This window comes from Apus apus, chromosome 2, assembly GCF_020740795.1.
Source record: "Apus apus isolate bApuApu2 chromosome 2, bApuApu2.pri.cur, whole genome shotgun sequence".
Lineage (NCBI taxonomy): Eukaryota > Metazoa > Chordata > Aves > Apodiformes > Apodidae > Apus > Apus apus.
The window spans coordinates 44342321-44357875 of NC_067283.1; the positions used below are offsets into that span (position 1 = coordinate 44342321).

General features: G+C 36.5%; 1 protein-coding gene across 5 annotated transcripts in view; it reads left to right on the top strand.

The window, feature by feature from the left end:
• The window catches only part of NEK11 (NIMA related kinase 11), a 126210-nt gene that overhangs the window by 10538 nt on the left and 100117 nt on the right, over positions 1-15555 (top strand). For 4 of the 5 annotated variants that reach the window (XM_051612092.1, XM_051612091.1, XM_051612093.1 and 1 more), the window contains exons 3-4: positions 7238-7403; positions 12441-12559. The exons of the other annotated variant lie outside the window; for it this stretch is intronic. In XM_051612092.1, coding sequence (XP_051468052.1) covers positions 7238-7403; positions 12441-12559 — 285 coding nt within the window. The remainder of the gene's footprint in view (positions 1-7237; positions 7404-12440; positions 12560-15555) is intronic. 5 annotated transcript variants of the gene reach the window in all.

A 15555-nucleotide genomic window follows, 5' to 3' on the forward strand; every position in this document is an offset into this window, starting at 1 on the left:
TTCTCCTGGACCATAGATCAGACAATGCATATCAGAAATAAGCATTGAAGGAGATGCGTACTGGAAAGAGACGTAGCAAGAGTGAGTTTTCTCATTAAATCTGCAGCAATTGGTATTTAAATTACTTATGGGAATTTGTTCCACTGAAGGGACAATATTCTTGACATAAGTGTCTTTGCAACATTGAAAGGAACATAATTCTGCTTACAAAGATATTTGCATTCAGGAAAGAACCTATTCAGTTTTATATGAGGAAATGATGTAGTTGAATTTCTGTGAAATGCATTCTTATAGCCATTATTAGTGTGTCTGGTTTCACTTTGGAACTCCTGTTCTTTAAAATTCTCTGTTTTCTGTAAACTGATTTATATAGATCAGGTGATATGAGGGTTTTTCTTCAAAATTTCTAATTTAATCTAATTTCAAAATTTAAACTAATTCCTATACAAACAATTATTTTTGGCAGATGCTGTAGTGCAAGGCTGGAAGTTGAAGAAATGTAACATGGCAATTATGAGATATTTAATTATTTTGTAATACTTGAAAACAAAATGCCACATCCAACCTGTAGTTCTCCAACAGTATCTCCTTATTCTGAAAGGGAACATTAATTAGCAGAGAGTGGTTGATAGTGAAAAGTATTGAGTATATGTAACAAAATAAAAATGGAGAAATGCCTGTTTTAGATACTTTGATGCTTGATGGAATTAAGTCTTCAAAGATACAGAGAATAAATAAATTATTAAGTCTTTGTCACTTTTTTCTCTCAAGTTCCGTTTAGGTTAGCGGTAGCAGGACATTTAATTACATTCTTAAACAAGACTAGTCTGTAGAAAATGGATGAAGGAACAGTAGATGGCGATAATGCAACACGTAAAGTTTTCAAAAAAAAAAAAAAAAAAAAAAAGAGTACTTTCACAGCTATTTAGTTTATACCCCATAATTACTTTTAATAGTTTTCCTGAGTAGGCACAAATTTCTTCAGTTCAATCACAGTCTGTTACTATTTGATTTAGTGCTGAAACGTATGAATAGACTATAAATATAATTACATTTTATTTTTTCATTTCAGTTGAGGAAAAAATTACAGGTTTCAAAAACGTGTCTTTAGAGGAAAATTCTTCCTTTATTAATCAACGTCCACTTTATTTTGTAGTTTTAATCTGTGTAGATGATAATCCAAAATGTCCCAAAATCAATACATTTGAATATCTAAATAAATTACAGTAAGAGATACTTTTGTACACTAGTAATTGTGGCTTGTTCTGTTCTGTGGAGGATAACACAAGTATTCTGCTTAGCTTTATAATACTCTTTTTTTTTTTTTTTTTCCCCCAGTGTTGCCACATATGGTCGACCAAAAATAATTTGAAGCATGCCCTTTTATATATATGGGATTTTGCTCAGTGCAGAAGAGAACAATATAAACTGTATTCCTTGAAGCTAGTTTATTTCTACTGTATGATCTGATACTGGAAAATACATTCTTATTTCTCTGGGATACTAATTAGGAACTGTTAATTTTCAAATAACCATAAACTGTTTACGTCGTGGGCTGAACTGTTCAGTGTTAGTGCATTTGCTAGAGTATTTGAAAATAAGGTGTGTCAAAAAATGTTTGTAGGTGCTATAATTATGGCTTGCTGATGGAAATAAAAAGTGAATTATCAATTTCAATTTTAAATTTATGAAATCTTATCACCATTCAAATATATTTAAGCACTGTAAAATTCTTTAAAGTGCTTATTCAGAAAATGAAATTACATTTAATACGTGTATGGATATTACAGTGCTCATATAGCAACTGAATTCTTAGTGTCTAACTCAGGGGTTAGTTCTCAATGCTGTTTGGGAACAGTATGAACAGGCTATATTTTAGCATACTGAAAGACAATAATTGATGACTTATGGCTTTACTAAGAAATTGATAGTGTCCTTGGGGATCACAAAGAAGCCCAGCACTTGATTTGAAGAGTTGTGCAGGAATACTTTGGCTTGAAATGGGTTTATGGCTTGAGTAATAAGTCAGTAACAGCCATGCCAATGATGAAAGGAGCCTAACACTTGATTTAAGAAGTTGTGTAGTCATACTTAAGCTTGAAATGTTTCAGCTAATGAGTGAACATATATATGTAAGTAGCAATAGCAAACAAGCAGTCATTGTTTTTCTTTGAAAGTGTGGTAATCGTCTTGATATTCTCACAGAAATCAAGAGCTCTTAATTACTGTTTCTTTCCTTAACTAAAACCAAGTATTTGTTCTAGGTAGGACTGATTTTTGTATGCTGACTTTTTGCATTTCATGGTTTCACCAGCTCCTTTTTTCCTTAGCAGATAGATTAATGTCTTTACATTATCTGAGCATGCAGATACCGGTGCTCCAAATACAATGGAAGAAAGTGTAAAGAATGATTGTTTGAATTTTTGGTGCTAAGTTGTAAACTGAAGGGAAGCCAGCTGCTGACACCAGGCAGAAACATCTGGTTAACATTATTAGTAATAGGACAGCTGTATGTAATATGGGTAAGGATGCAAGGAAAATTACAGTGAAACTAGAAGATCAGCCTAAGTGAGAGAGATAGTTTCCTCACATTTCCTTTCAAACCTCTCATGCTTGCACATCCAACTTTTATTTACTGTTAAGATACTGTACTGATTTTATGTCACCCTATTGCCTGGAATCTAACGCCTGACAGTGAGCAAGTAACTTTACATGAGGAGTACCTCACATGCTCAGTGGAATGTCAAATGAAAGGGATCCTGCAGTATCCAGATGTAAACTGTACAGAAAAGACAGTTTAAGTCAAGGATAAGCAGGACTGTATATGTAAAAAAATAGATTCCAGTAATAGAATATTGTCCGTGTGGAAGTTATCAACAGAAATCTGAAATTGTGAGTTCAGAACTCCACTGTTGGCTGTAGCATGCAAATCTCATCAATGTTGTGATACTGCAGAAAGCAACTGACTGCAAGAGGCAGTAATGATGAGTGACTTCATCTTGCCTGTATGCAGGTGGTGTGTCACAGAATTTCCCAAACAGTTTTAACACAGTGGACACTGTTGTGCAGACAGGAGTTGTGCCTGAGAGTTGTCACCTCTTTTTCTTTTTGGTTCCTGTTTGTAGTACCTTTTGTTGTTTGATAAGCAGATTTTAAGACATCATTAATTAGACAGGCAGGTTTTTAATTTTGTTTTTGACCAATTTCAGATTCAATTACAGAGCCAGGATGAAGTGATACGTTTTTACAGATTTGCATCTGGTCCTTGTGCTGAGGAGTTACCAGGGTGAAGACCTAGTCCTAGAAGGGTCAGAGGGGGTAGAAATACAATACATAGTTATGGGCTATGCCACAGCTCTCTGTTTTGGCAACCTGGAAATATAAACTATTGGAATGATACGTTCCCAGCTTTGCCCACAGATGACCGGCAGGCAGGTCTTGCTGATCTCAGGCTGCAATTAACTGAACAACTTTCTGTGTGAAATGAAGTTTCTGTTTAATTCAAAACTTTCAATTACGATCATATATTCCTAGAGCGCACCTTCTCTGTGGTATTTTCTTATGCCTATTTATTCTTGACATTAAAAGAGTTAAATTTCTTTAATTCATTTCAGCAAGCAAATGTACCTAGTTAATAATGGATGTTGCAGTTTACTCAGTCGAGGGAGTGCGTTTTGAGAAAGGCTATCTTCTTTTAAGGATTGCATCTGATCCAATAAACCAAATTATATAATAATAAAGTATGTCACCAATGAAAACAAATACCAGATGGGTCGTAGAACATTTAATTTTAGATCAGTAGACTGAGATAAACACTGCTGTGGCAGACTGTCAGTCACTAGTAAAGCTCAAAAAGGGATTCCCACTGGGTGTCCGCACCCTGGAGGATTCCGCTTCCGTGCTTGTTTTAAGTCTTGCTCTATTTGTCCCCATTTGCTTCACGTTCATGCGCTTTCAGACACGGTGTGCTGGCCTGGCTGCGTTTCAAGGCATGACAATGCAAGCCGGCGAGGCTTGGCTGGTGAAAGGCAGGAGGTGTTCGCGGGGCAGGTCTGTGAGCCTGCCGGGCGCGGGCTCTGCCGAGGCAGGGCCGCTGCTTTCTGACTGGGGGAGTGGGCTTGTGGCTCATGGCAGTTTCCCACCCCGGGGGCGTGGAGGCTGCTAGCTGACCCAGCTTCCTCCAGCATGGGTGTAAATAGTGTCGGCCGGTGTATTTTACCCTTCAGATGCGAATGCTTTCACTGCAAGACATTTTCAATTGTGACACTTAGCTCAAGTGTCTTTGAGCTATTAGATTGCAAGGCTAGTGGTTTTTTTTTGTTTTGGTGTTTTTTCCACACACCTCCCCACCCCCAGTTAACATTTTTGTCCTGTATTTAAGATATCTGCTAGCACTTCTGCAACAATGTTTTCTAGTTGTCTGTTCAGTGGCATCTTATCTTTAGGGACATGTTGTAGTGGTGGACCTGGCAATGTTAGGTTTGCCTTTGGACTCAATCTGAAAGGTCTTTTCCAACCTAAATGATTCTATGATCTGCTTATGTGTCTGTATTCCAGAATTAAGAGGAATTTATTATAATAAATAAATTTAAATTAACACATAACATTATACTGAAAGGAGTAGTTTTAAGTATTGCATTCGGAGACCATCTCCATAGTAATTTTAACTGTTTTTCTATATGTGCCACCTAAATCTATGATTTCTTAGTTCATGTATATAGTTTTGGACCTTTTAAATCCTGCTTGATACTTAAGCCTAAGTGTAAGAAAATACAGGGGCAGGGTTGGTTTGTTGGGTTTTTTAAAATGATTTTCAGATTAACCTATATACTCCAGATGAATTCTTGACAAAATCTTGACAGTAGAGTCTATTATTCCCAATATCCATAATAGACATTCGTGTCACATGCTTCAAAAGTTTTGTTTAAAATCTTTTTGTGTTCCTTAACTACATGTTTCTGAACTGTTCAATGCATGCAGATTTTCAGCAGATGATGCACAAGTACAATGACTGAATTATGAGCAGTGATGACTTGTTCTTTATTATAAGCCAACCTTAAGGTGCAGGTTACATCATATAAACAGAAACACTTTGTTGCCTTTGAAGTGTGGTGCTGGATTCTCTTGGTAAAGGGGAAATGTAGTCAGGATTGTTCAGCTAAGAGAAGTTTGTTGTTTTCTTATGATTACTGACCTTTTTTCAAAGAAAGACTGTCAGCTTATGGGTCTATCAGCATATTTGGTATCACCAGGGATCCCAAATTTAAGTTGTCTTAGGAGTCCTGTAAATCATGGAAAGTGCCCGTTTTATCTGCCTATTAGGGTAGAAGTTAATTGTGGGGTAGAGTAAATTTAAGTGCTTTATATATTGAAAATTATAGTTGATTTACATAGTTGAAATTCTGACTGAAGACTTTTGGCTTCATTGTTTTTCTTCTAAAGGTATCAGGAAAGAGCCACTTTAGATCTGAAGACTATTCTTCTTGTTCTCTGTGAGGGTTCTGCAACCCTGATACATCTTCTTTGACAATACTTAATCAGTGTAGAGTTTTTAAAATTTGTGCATTTAGTTTTTAGTGCATTTGTTAAAGTAGATATCAACAACAAACATATTGGGTATTGTATTCTGAGATTCTGTGAAAAGCTTTGCAGAAAGTATGAAGTCCAGTTGTCATCTTAAACTCAGTAAAATCAACTCTTACCTGCGTACGGGAACAGTTCACACATGTATCAGTGACAGCAGATATTCTTAATCTTGATTGCATCGCTGAAATTTTCTTTATAGATGCATATTACTTCCATTTCTGGATATGAGTTAGCATTGTGTTGCAGAAAGCCAATACCTTATTTACAGAAGTACATTTTCCTGATTTGTTTTTCTGGGAATGAATTTAAATTAGAAAAACACCTGTCTTGTTGCCTGACAGCTGATGACAGCATCAAAATCACTGAGTGACTAAGATGACAAGCTATCTCTACACATCAACACATCAGGCTTTTATTACTGTCATGGGTATACAAGAAACTTGTTTTAAGTGGTGTTTAACAAGGACTCATTCTATTTGTCAGTTCTGTGACATGATCTATATGAAGGAAGGAATAATGTTCCCATGTCAACCGAGGAGGAGAAGATTGCAATAGGTCTTCATAGCACAAAGCTTCTCTGTAGAGATAGAGACAAATCAAATGGTGTGTTATTTTCATCACACTGTCAAATGAGGATTAGGTACATCTATGTAAAAATTCATGCATTGTTAGTCAGAAGCTGATGGCTGAGCTTTAGGGAGAAATTTTCTTATGAAGAAATACAGTTTTTTTTCCTTAGATCAATTGAATTACTGTGGTAATTACTGTGGTTTCATTGCTGTCATGGTTTAACTACTGTGACTTTGCAACCATGCAGTATTGAATGGGAAATTAATAAAAGAACTGAGAAGACATCCCTTCAGTGTGGAACTTACCTTCCATGTATCCAAAAGTTGTCTCCTTCCTTGTAGTGCCCTGCTGTGTTTTTTCCAGGACAAGTTGACTCCAAGCTCTGCAACTGCAGGTACCATGTAGAGCTAAGTCCGAACCACAAATTCTGCTATGGCATGTTTGCACATTCATGTTCAAGAATATGAAAAATGCCCTGAATTTTTCGGCTTTCGGGCCTCCCAAAACAAATTCAGAGTTCTTTGAAACAGTATATTTGGGTTTCAGCCACAAATTTGGATTTGTACTCTCCACTTAGAGGTTCAGGTGAAGGGAAGTGATTTTTAAAAAAAAAATTGTCACAGAAATACTATAGTTTGTGTGATTCTTCTCATGCCTCCATGGAGAGACTTCAGCAGAAGCAGCAAAACTAGTTTCTTGCTGCTCCACATTTTGTGTGTGAATCTTGAGCATATGCTCTGAGTGGGTTTGAAATAACTTAGGTTTGATTTTTTTATTCATGTTTATTATTATTATGCACTAGTCTGTAGCACTGAAAACATGTCATGAAGAAAACAGTGCAGTAGGGAGTTAGTGGGAAGAATACTTCAAAAGAATATTTTAAAAATGTTGCTTAATTGGTATGATAACTGGCATATTTATTTGCACTTAATGTATTCTCTTTGTTTACCCATATTTGCCTAATCATTTCATGTTGCCATAGTTAATATTATTATTTTGCATTAAAAAAATTATGATGGGTTTTTAAACATTATGTGATTTTCTATTTCTTTTAATAGAAAGGTTTATTGTTTTCCTCTAGAAAGGTTCTGAAGGAAATCTCTGTTGGAGACCTAAAGCCTAATGAAACAGTTGAAGCAAATCTGGAAGCACAACTACTCTCCAAATTAGACCATCCAGCCATTGTCAAATTTTATGCAAGCTTTGTGGAGCGAGATAGTTTCTGCATTATCACTGAATACTGCGAGGTGAGACTTGTAGATTACTTTGAAGAAACTTGACAGAATTTGTGCATTAAAATAGGGTCTTAAAAGAAAGCTAGTCCAGTTTTATTTAATGTTTTAGTTTGATTTTTACTCTTATTTCTTACTTGTGGGAACACCTACTACTGGTTAGAAATATTTAAAATAAGCAGTGTTACCTGCTTATGTGAGACTTGTAGCTTATACACAAACAAACCAAAGAGGAAAATTAAACACAATTTCATTTCATTCACTATAATCAGTATTAGAAGAAAGACTTAGACACATTACCAGATCTGTGGGTGAACTCAGAAAGGTTTTACTTCATATGTACTACTGATAGGGAAGAGAGGATGAAATGGAGTACATGGTCACAGTATGAAATCTGATGTAAATGAGGAGGGGAAAACCCTCTTGTGATTTGAAGGTGATTACAAGAAGCTTGAGCCTGATCATATGGATGATGAGTTTGGTAGCATCACTGGCTTTATGAAGTGGAGAACAATGTGAGTCAAAGACCACAGTGTAGAGGATAAAAAAACTATTAAAGGAGGATATACTGGAGTATAGCTACCATTTATTTTTACTCCAACATGTGGTTTAAATACATATTGATGAAATCTGTTTTAAAGATTAAAATAAGAATTTATACATATTTAAGCCAGCTTTTTAAGAGTTTATATAAAACAAGTGCCCACTTTGTAACAAATATAGATGTACTGTTTTAAAAAATACAATCTTCTCATGAAGCTGTGAAGCAGACTTTTCAGTTGTGCTCTGCTAGGCATTTGAAATGTTTTGGAATCTAATGACCCTAGACTATTGGGTTACCTGTCCACCAATCAGACCTGTATTAACTAATGACCTTTCTTCAAGCATTCAGCTTTGGTGTGTATAATTTAAGAAGTACTATTCCTGTTAGTTATTGCCTCCTTAGAAGCTTTCTTTGATGACAGCTCAATGTCTATTTATTGCTGGGATTTTTTGACATTAAATCTGCCATATTCAATTCTGTTATGCAATCTGAATATTTGTTCACTTGTTATTTTAACACCCATGCAGAAGCTCTTTGCGTCATTCCCTGAATGTCTGACAGCTGGGGCTTGATGGAAATTTGGTATTGCCAACTCTCTGTGGAAATCCAGAGTGCAGAACTGAAGGATTATTGTAATCACCCAGATATTCCTGTGCACTAAGATTAATATTCTCTCTCTCAGTGGTAAATGCCAGATCACTGATACCTGTATCAAGAGTAAAGGAGCCTCTTTCAGCAGCATTATAGAGCAGGACTAGTGTCTTTGGTCCACTGGTTTTTTTTTTCTGCTTTTGTTTTTCTTCTGGAATTCCTATCTGGAATAAACTTATGGGTGAATAAAAAAGAGCATGATAGCAATCACCCTTGTAATCACAAGCTGCTGCAGCACCCCTAGGAAAATTTTTTGTCCAGGCAGAGTAAATTACTCTGCATGAAAACATTTCACTGCAGAGTTACCCTAGGATCCAGAAGCTGTATGTCATACACATGATAATGTATTACACCAAGGCAAGTGAAGGTTGTGTTGGTTCTGCAGCTGAATCTTTTCAGGTTTGAGTCTGTTGGGTCACGCTAGAATGACAGTGAATCCACTAGGATGTGCTTCTGACTCTTTCCAAAAAGGATATGCTGTGTAGTATCATTGCATTTAAGCAATTACAATGTGTTTAATCAAATGTTCAAACAAGGAAAGTACACAGCAAGGTTTTGCATAGTGCTATAAAAATCCTTTTCTATTTTAGTGGGAGTATTCCCAGAAGGTGTACTTTCATATTTACTTATCTATAATGATATACTTATCTATAATGTGGTGGGATTTGGAGCTTTTTACCTAAAAGATGCCTGTTTAAATTGCACATAAATTGAGGAGAAAAATGTAATGCTACCTGATGCATGTTTGGAAGTCTAGTATGTTCCGTTTCTCATGGATAGAATAATTATCAGATTTGCAGTAATTGGTGCTCTTGGGCAGACTCAAAACAAAGAATAAACATTAAGTTGGCATGGAAACAGAGCAACCCTCTGAGCCTTATTGTGTTTTCTCCAAAGTGCTGTGACTTATTCATTAGCTACAGTACTTTGTTCATTCTAGCATGAGGAGTGTAGAGTGAGCCTCCAGTGCAGCTGCCGTGTGCTACACCTGTCCTGGAACAAATGAGAACATTGGTCTCTGTTGCTCAGCTCAGTGTCTTTTATTATAACTGAATTCACTCAAAATTATAGAAGAGAAACGTATGTGTTCTGTTTTGATCTTCTTGCTGAGCTTCTTCAGCAATTTTCCTGAATCAGAGTCTTGCAGGCAATAGAAACATTGTCAGATAAGTCAGATTTCAAACAAAAATGAGTTTATCATCCTTGGCTTTAATTTTGTAAGATAAATTTGACTTCAATAAAATACAGTTTTTACAAGTAGTTACTTTAAAAGTTGCATCATAAACCAGAACTAATTGTACTTTTCCCCAAACAATTATTTCTGTCTTCGGTCTCAGCTGTGATGTGAGTATACATATGCTAAGGAAATCTAAGTAGAAAGAATAACTAAAGAAATCAGTGTCTGTTCACATTATCAGCTCTAGATGCTGAGCTGTTTTAAATAAGTTACTGGTGTATTTGATACTCTTGACATTTAAACAGAAACTGCAGCTTGGAAACTCCCTATGTACTTAATTTGTTAAATTCCTTATGAACTTCATTGTACTGACTTTCCAAAAATGCAGAATTTTGTTAACAAACTTTTTTGGAGTTTCATGGCAGCTCTATTTCAGCAAATCTTTTATGATGCATTTTTGTTTTCTTTTTATAGATACAAAATCAAGATGAAATTAATTGTAGGACATTGAGACCAGTCTTCTCTGCTTGGAATTAACAATCCATAGTTACTTGAGGGCACATACAGTACTTTATTCAGCTGGTTTTGTTCTCCTTAGACCTTTTGAAAGAAATGTCCCCCATCTTAATAGAGTACCCACCAGCCTGCAGGTCCTACATTTATTTTCTTTCCATTTTCCATGGCAATGTGTGATTCTAGTAGAGGACACATTGGGACAGGAAGAAACAGTGTTTGGAGCCTGCTGTAAGTACATAGTCCCTTGTGGCCAGTAGCTAGCTGACAATTATTTGAACAGCCCCTGAGCCTTGGGCTACTGCTACAGTTGGCTCTGGATGGACTGGGGCAGCTGTCTGGAATAGGTGAGTCATTATTTTCAAGGTGCGTGTGTAGAGTCAGACACAGCCCATGTGGTTGTCAATGCAGCAGAGTACCCAGCAACACTTTTTCTGTCCTTCCTCTGCTCTGCTGCAAGCAGCCAAGGGGAAGCTGTTGAACATTTGGAGTTGCAAAGGGGGAGCAGCTGCTGAGAGCTCCAAGTTCCCAGAAGAGCTTCTCTCTCAGCTGCAGCAGGGAGGCAGATGGAGAGTTGAAGCCATATTCCCTTCCCTAGTGAATGAGATGATTCAGACATTTCAATTAAAAATTGTGGGACATTGCCAAGGAACATTTCTTTCATACATGACAAAACATGTTTTTTCGGGTTTTGTTTTGATTTGGTTTTGACACTCTCACTTTTGAATGTTTTAACTTAAAACCTCAGGAACCACAGAAAAAACTGTGAGTTTATGTCAAAGGACGGAGCAAAACCATGGATTTTCAAGGACAGAACCTGCTTATTTTGTAGCAGCAGTATGAAGCACTGTGGTATTTGAAACAGAAAAACATGAAGTGCTGAAGAGATCACAAAATGTAGAGAATCAACAGTGCAGAGAAGGGAAGGGTTGATGATGGGAAATGGTGTTACAGGTACATTTGTACAGGTTAAAACATTTTCTTGTATATGGCACATGAAACTTCTGATTTTTTGCAAAGTGTGTAATGCAAAAGTAATCTTTTTTGGAGAGTAAGTTACTTAGTCCCTAGAGCACCATGAGACAGTCCCTTTGCTCTGGGATTAGTTACCTCAACATAGTGCTTGCCACTAATGTGCATTCTTGTAGACAAAATCAATGTATTTTATAAACTGGAAAAACAAATAGCTGATAAGCTTCCATCTTTTTTTTTTTTTCTTTTTTTTTTTTTTAGCAAAATGAACAGTTTCCATGTAAGTCTCCTCAGAAACCCCTTCCATCATGTTGTTGTTCAACTGATTTTTCCAAATGTCTGGCTTTTCAAGTTTTCAAGTAGTGTTCTTCTGTATATATTTTTGGGCTTACTTTCACTTCATACTGTGTGTCATACTGCTCCATTTCTAGTGTCACTTCAAGATCAATTGTAATTTTAATGAAGCGTTTACAGTAACACATGCTACAGATTCTTGAAGCTTAAATTCTGTTTTTTTTCTGGCAAAAATGAGTTTGGAAGGGGGACAAAGTATTGTAATTAAAGAAGCTGTGTTTTTGTTCTTTAGAGAACAGCATGATTTTTTATAATAAATGAGACTGTCTCTTGACTGTGCAATATTTTACTTGACTGGATATGCTTTTCCCAGATTTGTAACCTTATTTGGACCCATCAAGACACATCCATTTTACTCGATTTAGGTATCTACATATTAGCCAGTCAAAGTAGGCCCCTGTCATAAATATTTGCAAAGAAACAGCATTTCTACAACGTGATCCATACCCTCCTAAGGCAGACAGCTAGATTGCAGAGATGATAGCACTCTTCAGGTGCCTGTTCTTTTGTGTTAATTACAGAGGGAGTTTGAGGTAACCAGCTCAGATGCACATGGCTAAAGTTGGGGGTGATATGAACTGAGAGAAGTTGAAAACTTTGATGAGATTGTGTAAAACTAAGAGAAAACTGACCTAATTTCCCTATGCAGCCAGACTGCTTGGTCTCAGTGTGATCTCAACTGTGTATGCTTTTGGTGCTGGGGGAGTTCAGAATTTATTTGCAAGCATTAATTTTACAGATTACATGTTAGGAAGCTTGAAGGTCTAAGAAAGTGGACTCTTGTACTTTGATGATGGAGATGAACTTACATTAAATGTACAAATAATGTGATATTTTTCAGGGTGGAGATCTAGACTTCAAAATTCAAGAGTACAAAGAATCTGGGAAGATATTCAGTCAAAAACAAATAATAGACTGGTTTATACAGTTGTTACTCGGAGTCAACTATATGCATGAAAGGTACAGTCATTTGATATTAAAACACTTAGCTGGGGAGAGGAGACAGTGGATGTGCTGACTGGTTGCAGATACTCAAACAGAAACAAAACTGCATGGATTGTCTTGTATTGGTATAAAGTCCTGATCACTAAACTGCTGTAGTATATGTTGTATAACTAAAGTGTAATTAAGTATCTATCCTGCAAGAACATTGTGTATTATGTCTTTTAGTATTGCAGGGGTAGGTGTCTTTCAGCATTAGACACACTTTTCTAAGTGCCAAGTGAAAAATTTAGTGCAACAGATATAGTTGACTATTGTTAGGAAAAAGTGGATTAAAAGGTTAAAAGAAAGTCAGCTTTTTCAAGAGGAGTCAACAAGGATCTCTTGCAGATATTTAATGTGAAGAATCCAGTATTTATGCTTGATGTATTTCCACTAAAATCAGTGAAGTTACATACATACACTCTTTGAAAACAGATGTTGCTTTTAACAATACATCAAAGATTAACCTATGAAATTACCACAGGTTATCCGGGCACTGATGTATGGAGGTCACATATGGTTTGAGCAGGGTTAGATAGGGTGGAATTCCTACCTGGTCATATTTGTGAGTGCAGTTCTTGCCTGCAGGATGGTTAGGCAGGCTGACTTCAGAGATTTAAACATTTCCCTCACTGCCAACGTACTGGACATGTGCATGAGCCCTGTCTGGTGCCCTTCCCTTGCCATCCAGTGCCATCACCTTTGCAATAGGTGGGACTGTTTAGCATGGTATGAGGGAGACCAAGTGCTGTGCTGAGCAAGGAGCAGAAGGCTCAGCACATTGCCACCCGCATTGAGAGCTGGAGGAACGGTGAGCAGATGGGAAAACTAGGCTCCTTTCCTAGCAGCTTTTCAGAAGTTGGGAGTGAGTTAACCCAGCTTTCAGCATCTTCTTCTTTTCTCTGTCTCCTCCCTGTTGCTTTTGCCTATTAGCAGCTCTGAAATGTCATGTTAATGAACAAGACAGAGAAGCCTTTCTAAAAAGCATTATAGCCCGAAAGTCCAAGATCTTTCATCCTGCCAAGCTGAACTATTTGGACTATTATTCCTATTGAACTTTTAGAAGTAAGAATGTCATTGCTGCAAAGACTGTTTTAGCAGAGGCTAAGGTTGTTTGTAAACACCTGCATGTTTTGGGGAGATGAGCTAATTTGCCTAAAATAATGGCTTAAATTATTACTATAGCCAGGGAGGTGAGAAGGTGTTTATGTTTGAGGAGTATTTTACACCCAGAATCTGGAGATGAGAATTCAGTTTTTTCCAAGCAGAATGTAAACTAGATTCCATAGTCCTCTATCCTGCGTGAGTACTCAGAAAACAAGGTTATTATGCACTGAGTTGAAGGTGGACACACCAAATTGGTGTAGTTGTTTCATATATCTTTTGCAGCAGGGTTTGGGCCAAATTTGGTTGCCCAAACTTAAGTTGTAAGAGAGCAGGAGGCAGAGATAATCACCTGTCAACAAGAACAACTATTTCTGAGTTGAGCTGAAGTCAAGTGTGTGGGATACGTTTGACCTAAACTGATAGATGCCTAATGAGTTTTTACACCTACAGTGTCAGACTGCAGAGAGAAAAGGACAGAGTGAATTGCTGTCCAGCATGCAAGAGCATTTTGGTTGATAATTGCTGTTTTTTCTGGGGCTTGTACATGAAATGCCACCCCACAGACTGCAGTGATGGGAGCACAGTGAAGAGAGTTCTCTTGGGATGCTCTGTTCCTCAGCATTCACCTCAGGTCAAAAAGACAGAAGGACATGGAAATAAAAATCTTGAATGTTTCACTGAACTAGCAGTACGGTGTTTTTTTCCCCTTCTTGAACTCCAGTTTAGCAATGTATCATTACAAGTTTTGGTAATCTGGAAAGTCCACTTTTGGTGAAATCCTTTCTTTAATGTAAGTATTTAGAGGATGCATTATGCAGAGTAATAACATTGCAGTTGGACTAGATAATCATTGTAGGTCCCTTCCAACTGAACTGTTATATTCTATTGTGTTAGTTACGCTTTTTGTCTTTCATTTTCTATATTTCCTCATACCTCTTTATCATCTCTTTTCCCATATGTCCTTTGTGTCTACCCTTCTCTCTGTTTTTCTCATCTTCTACTTATTCTCAGATAAATCTTTAAAAATTCCAATCTTATAAATAAACTTTCTTTGGTAAATATGTACATTAAATTACTGGGTTTCCTAAAAAGTACAGTTTAGTTTTCCAGTGGTACCAGCAATTTGATTTTCCAAATAGCAATTCATTTTCTCTCTTTGAATAAGAGCTATTTAATAGCACCTCTCCAGACACACAAAAATGACTCAACAGTTTTATTTTTATTTTAATTTCCTGCATTGTATTATGTGTTATTTCACTGTATGCACATTAGAAAGTTTAATCTCCATCTTAATAGTTTAAAGCCAAAAAATAACTTAGGTGGAAAAAGTTAGGCTTAAAAGAATTTAAAACTACTTACAGAAATTTGTTTTAATTTCTGAAACATAATGACAGTCCTCTGCTTATGTATAGAGGAGTCATACATCATTTCTTCTCTACTGTTATGGCAAAAAGCAGTAATACATGCTTGAACTATGTACTAATGCAAATAAAATCTTGACACAGAATTAAAAGCTCGAAGTGTTTATTTTCTGAGGGTTGAACATCCTTGTGCCATTCCTTAGAAAATCCAGCTACTGTGGATGGGAGTTTTATTCCAGAGCTGCAAAAATAATTTCTGGTTTTAGACATGTAGTATTCACTTGGTTGCCCTTTTTACACTCTTATGCTGAAAACTTGTTTTAAACAGAACTTTTTTGCTGTCTCAATTTGTTTTTCTTTTCCTGACTTAGTAAGGATTATACAGATTAGACATTCCTGTCTTTTACTTGGGCTTCATAAATCCCCAAGGGGGCCATGAATATCTTGTGGTCACTATGCTACCTACTGGCTATTTTACATAATTGGAAGGGTTTTTTTTTTAAT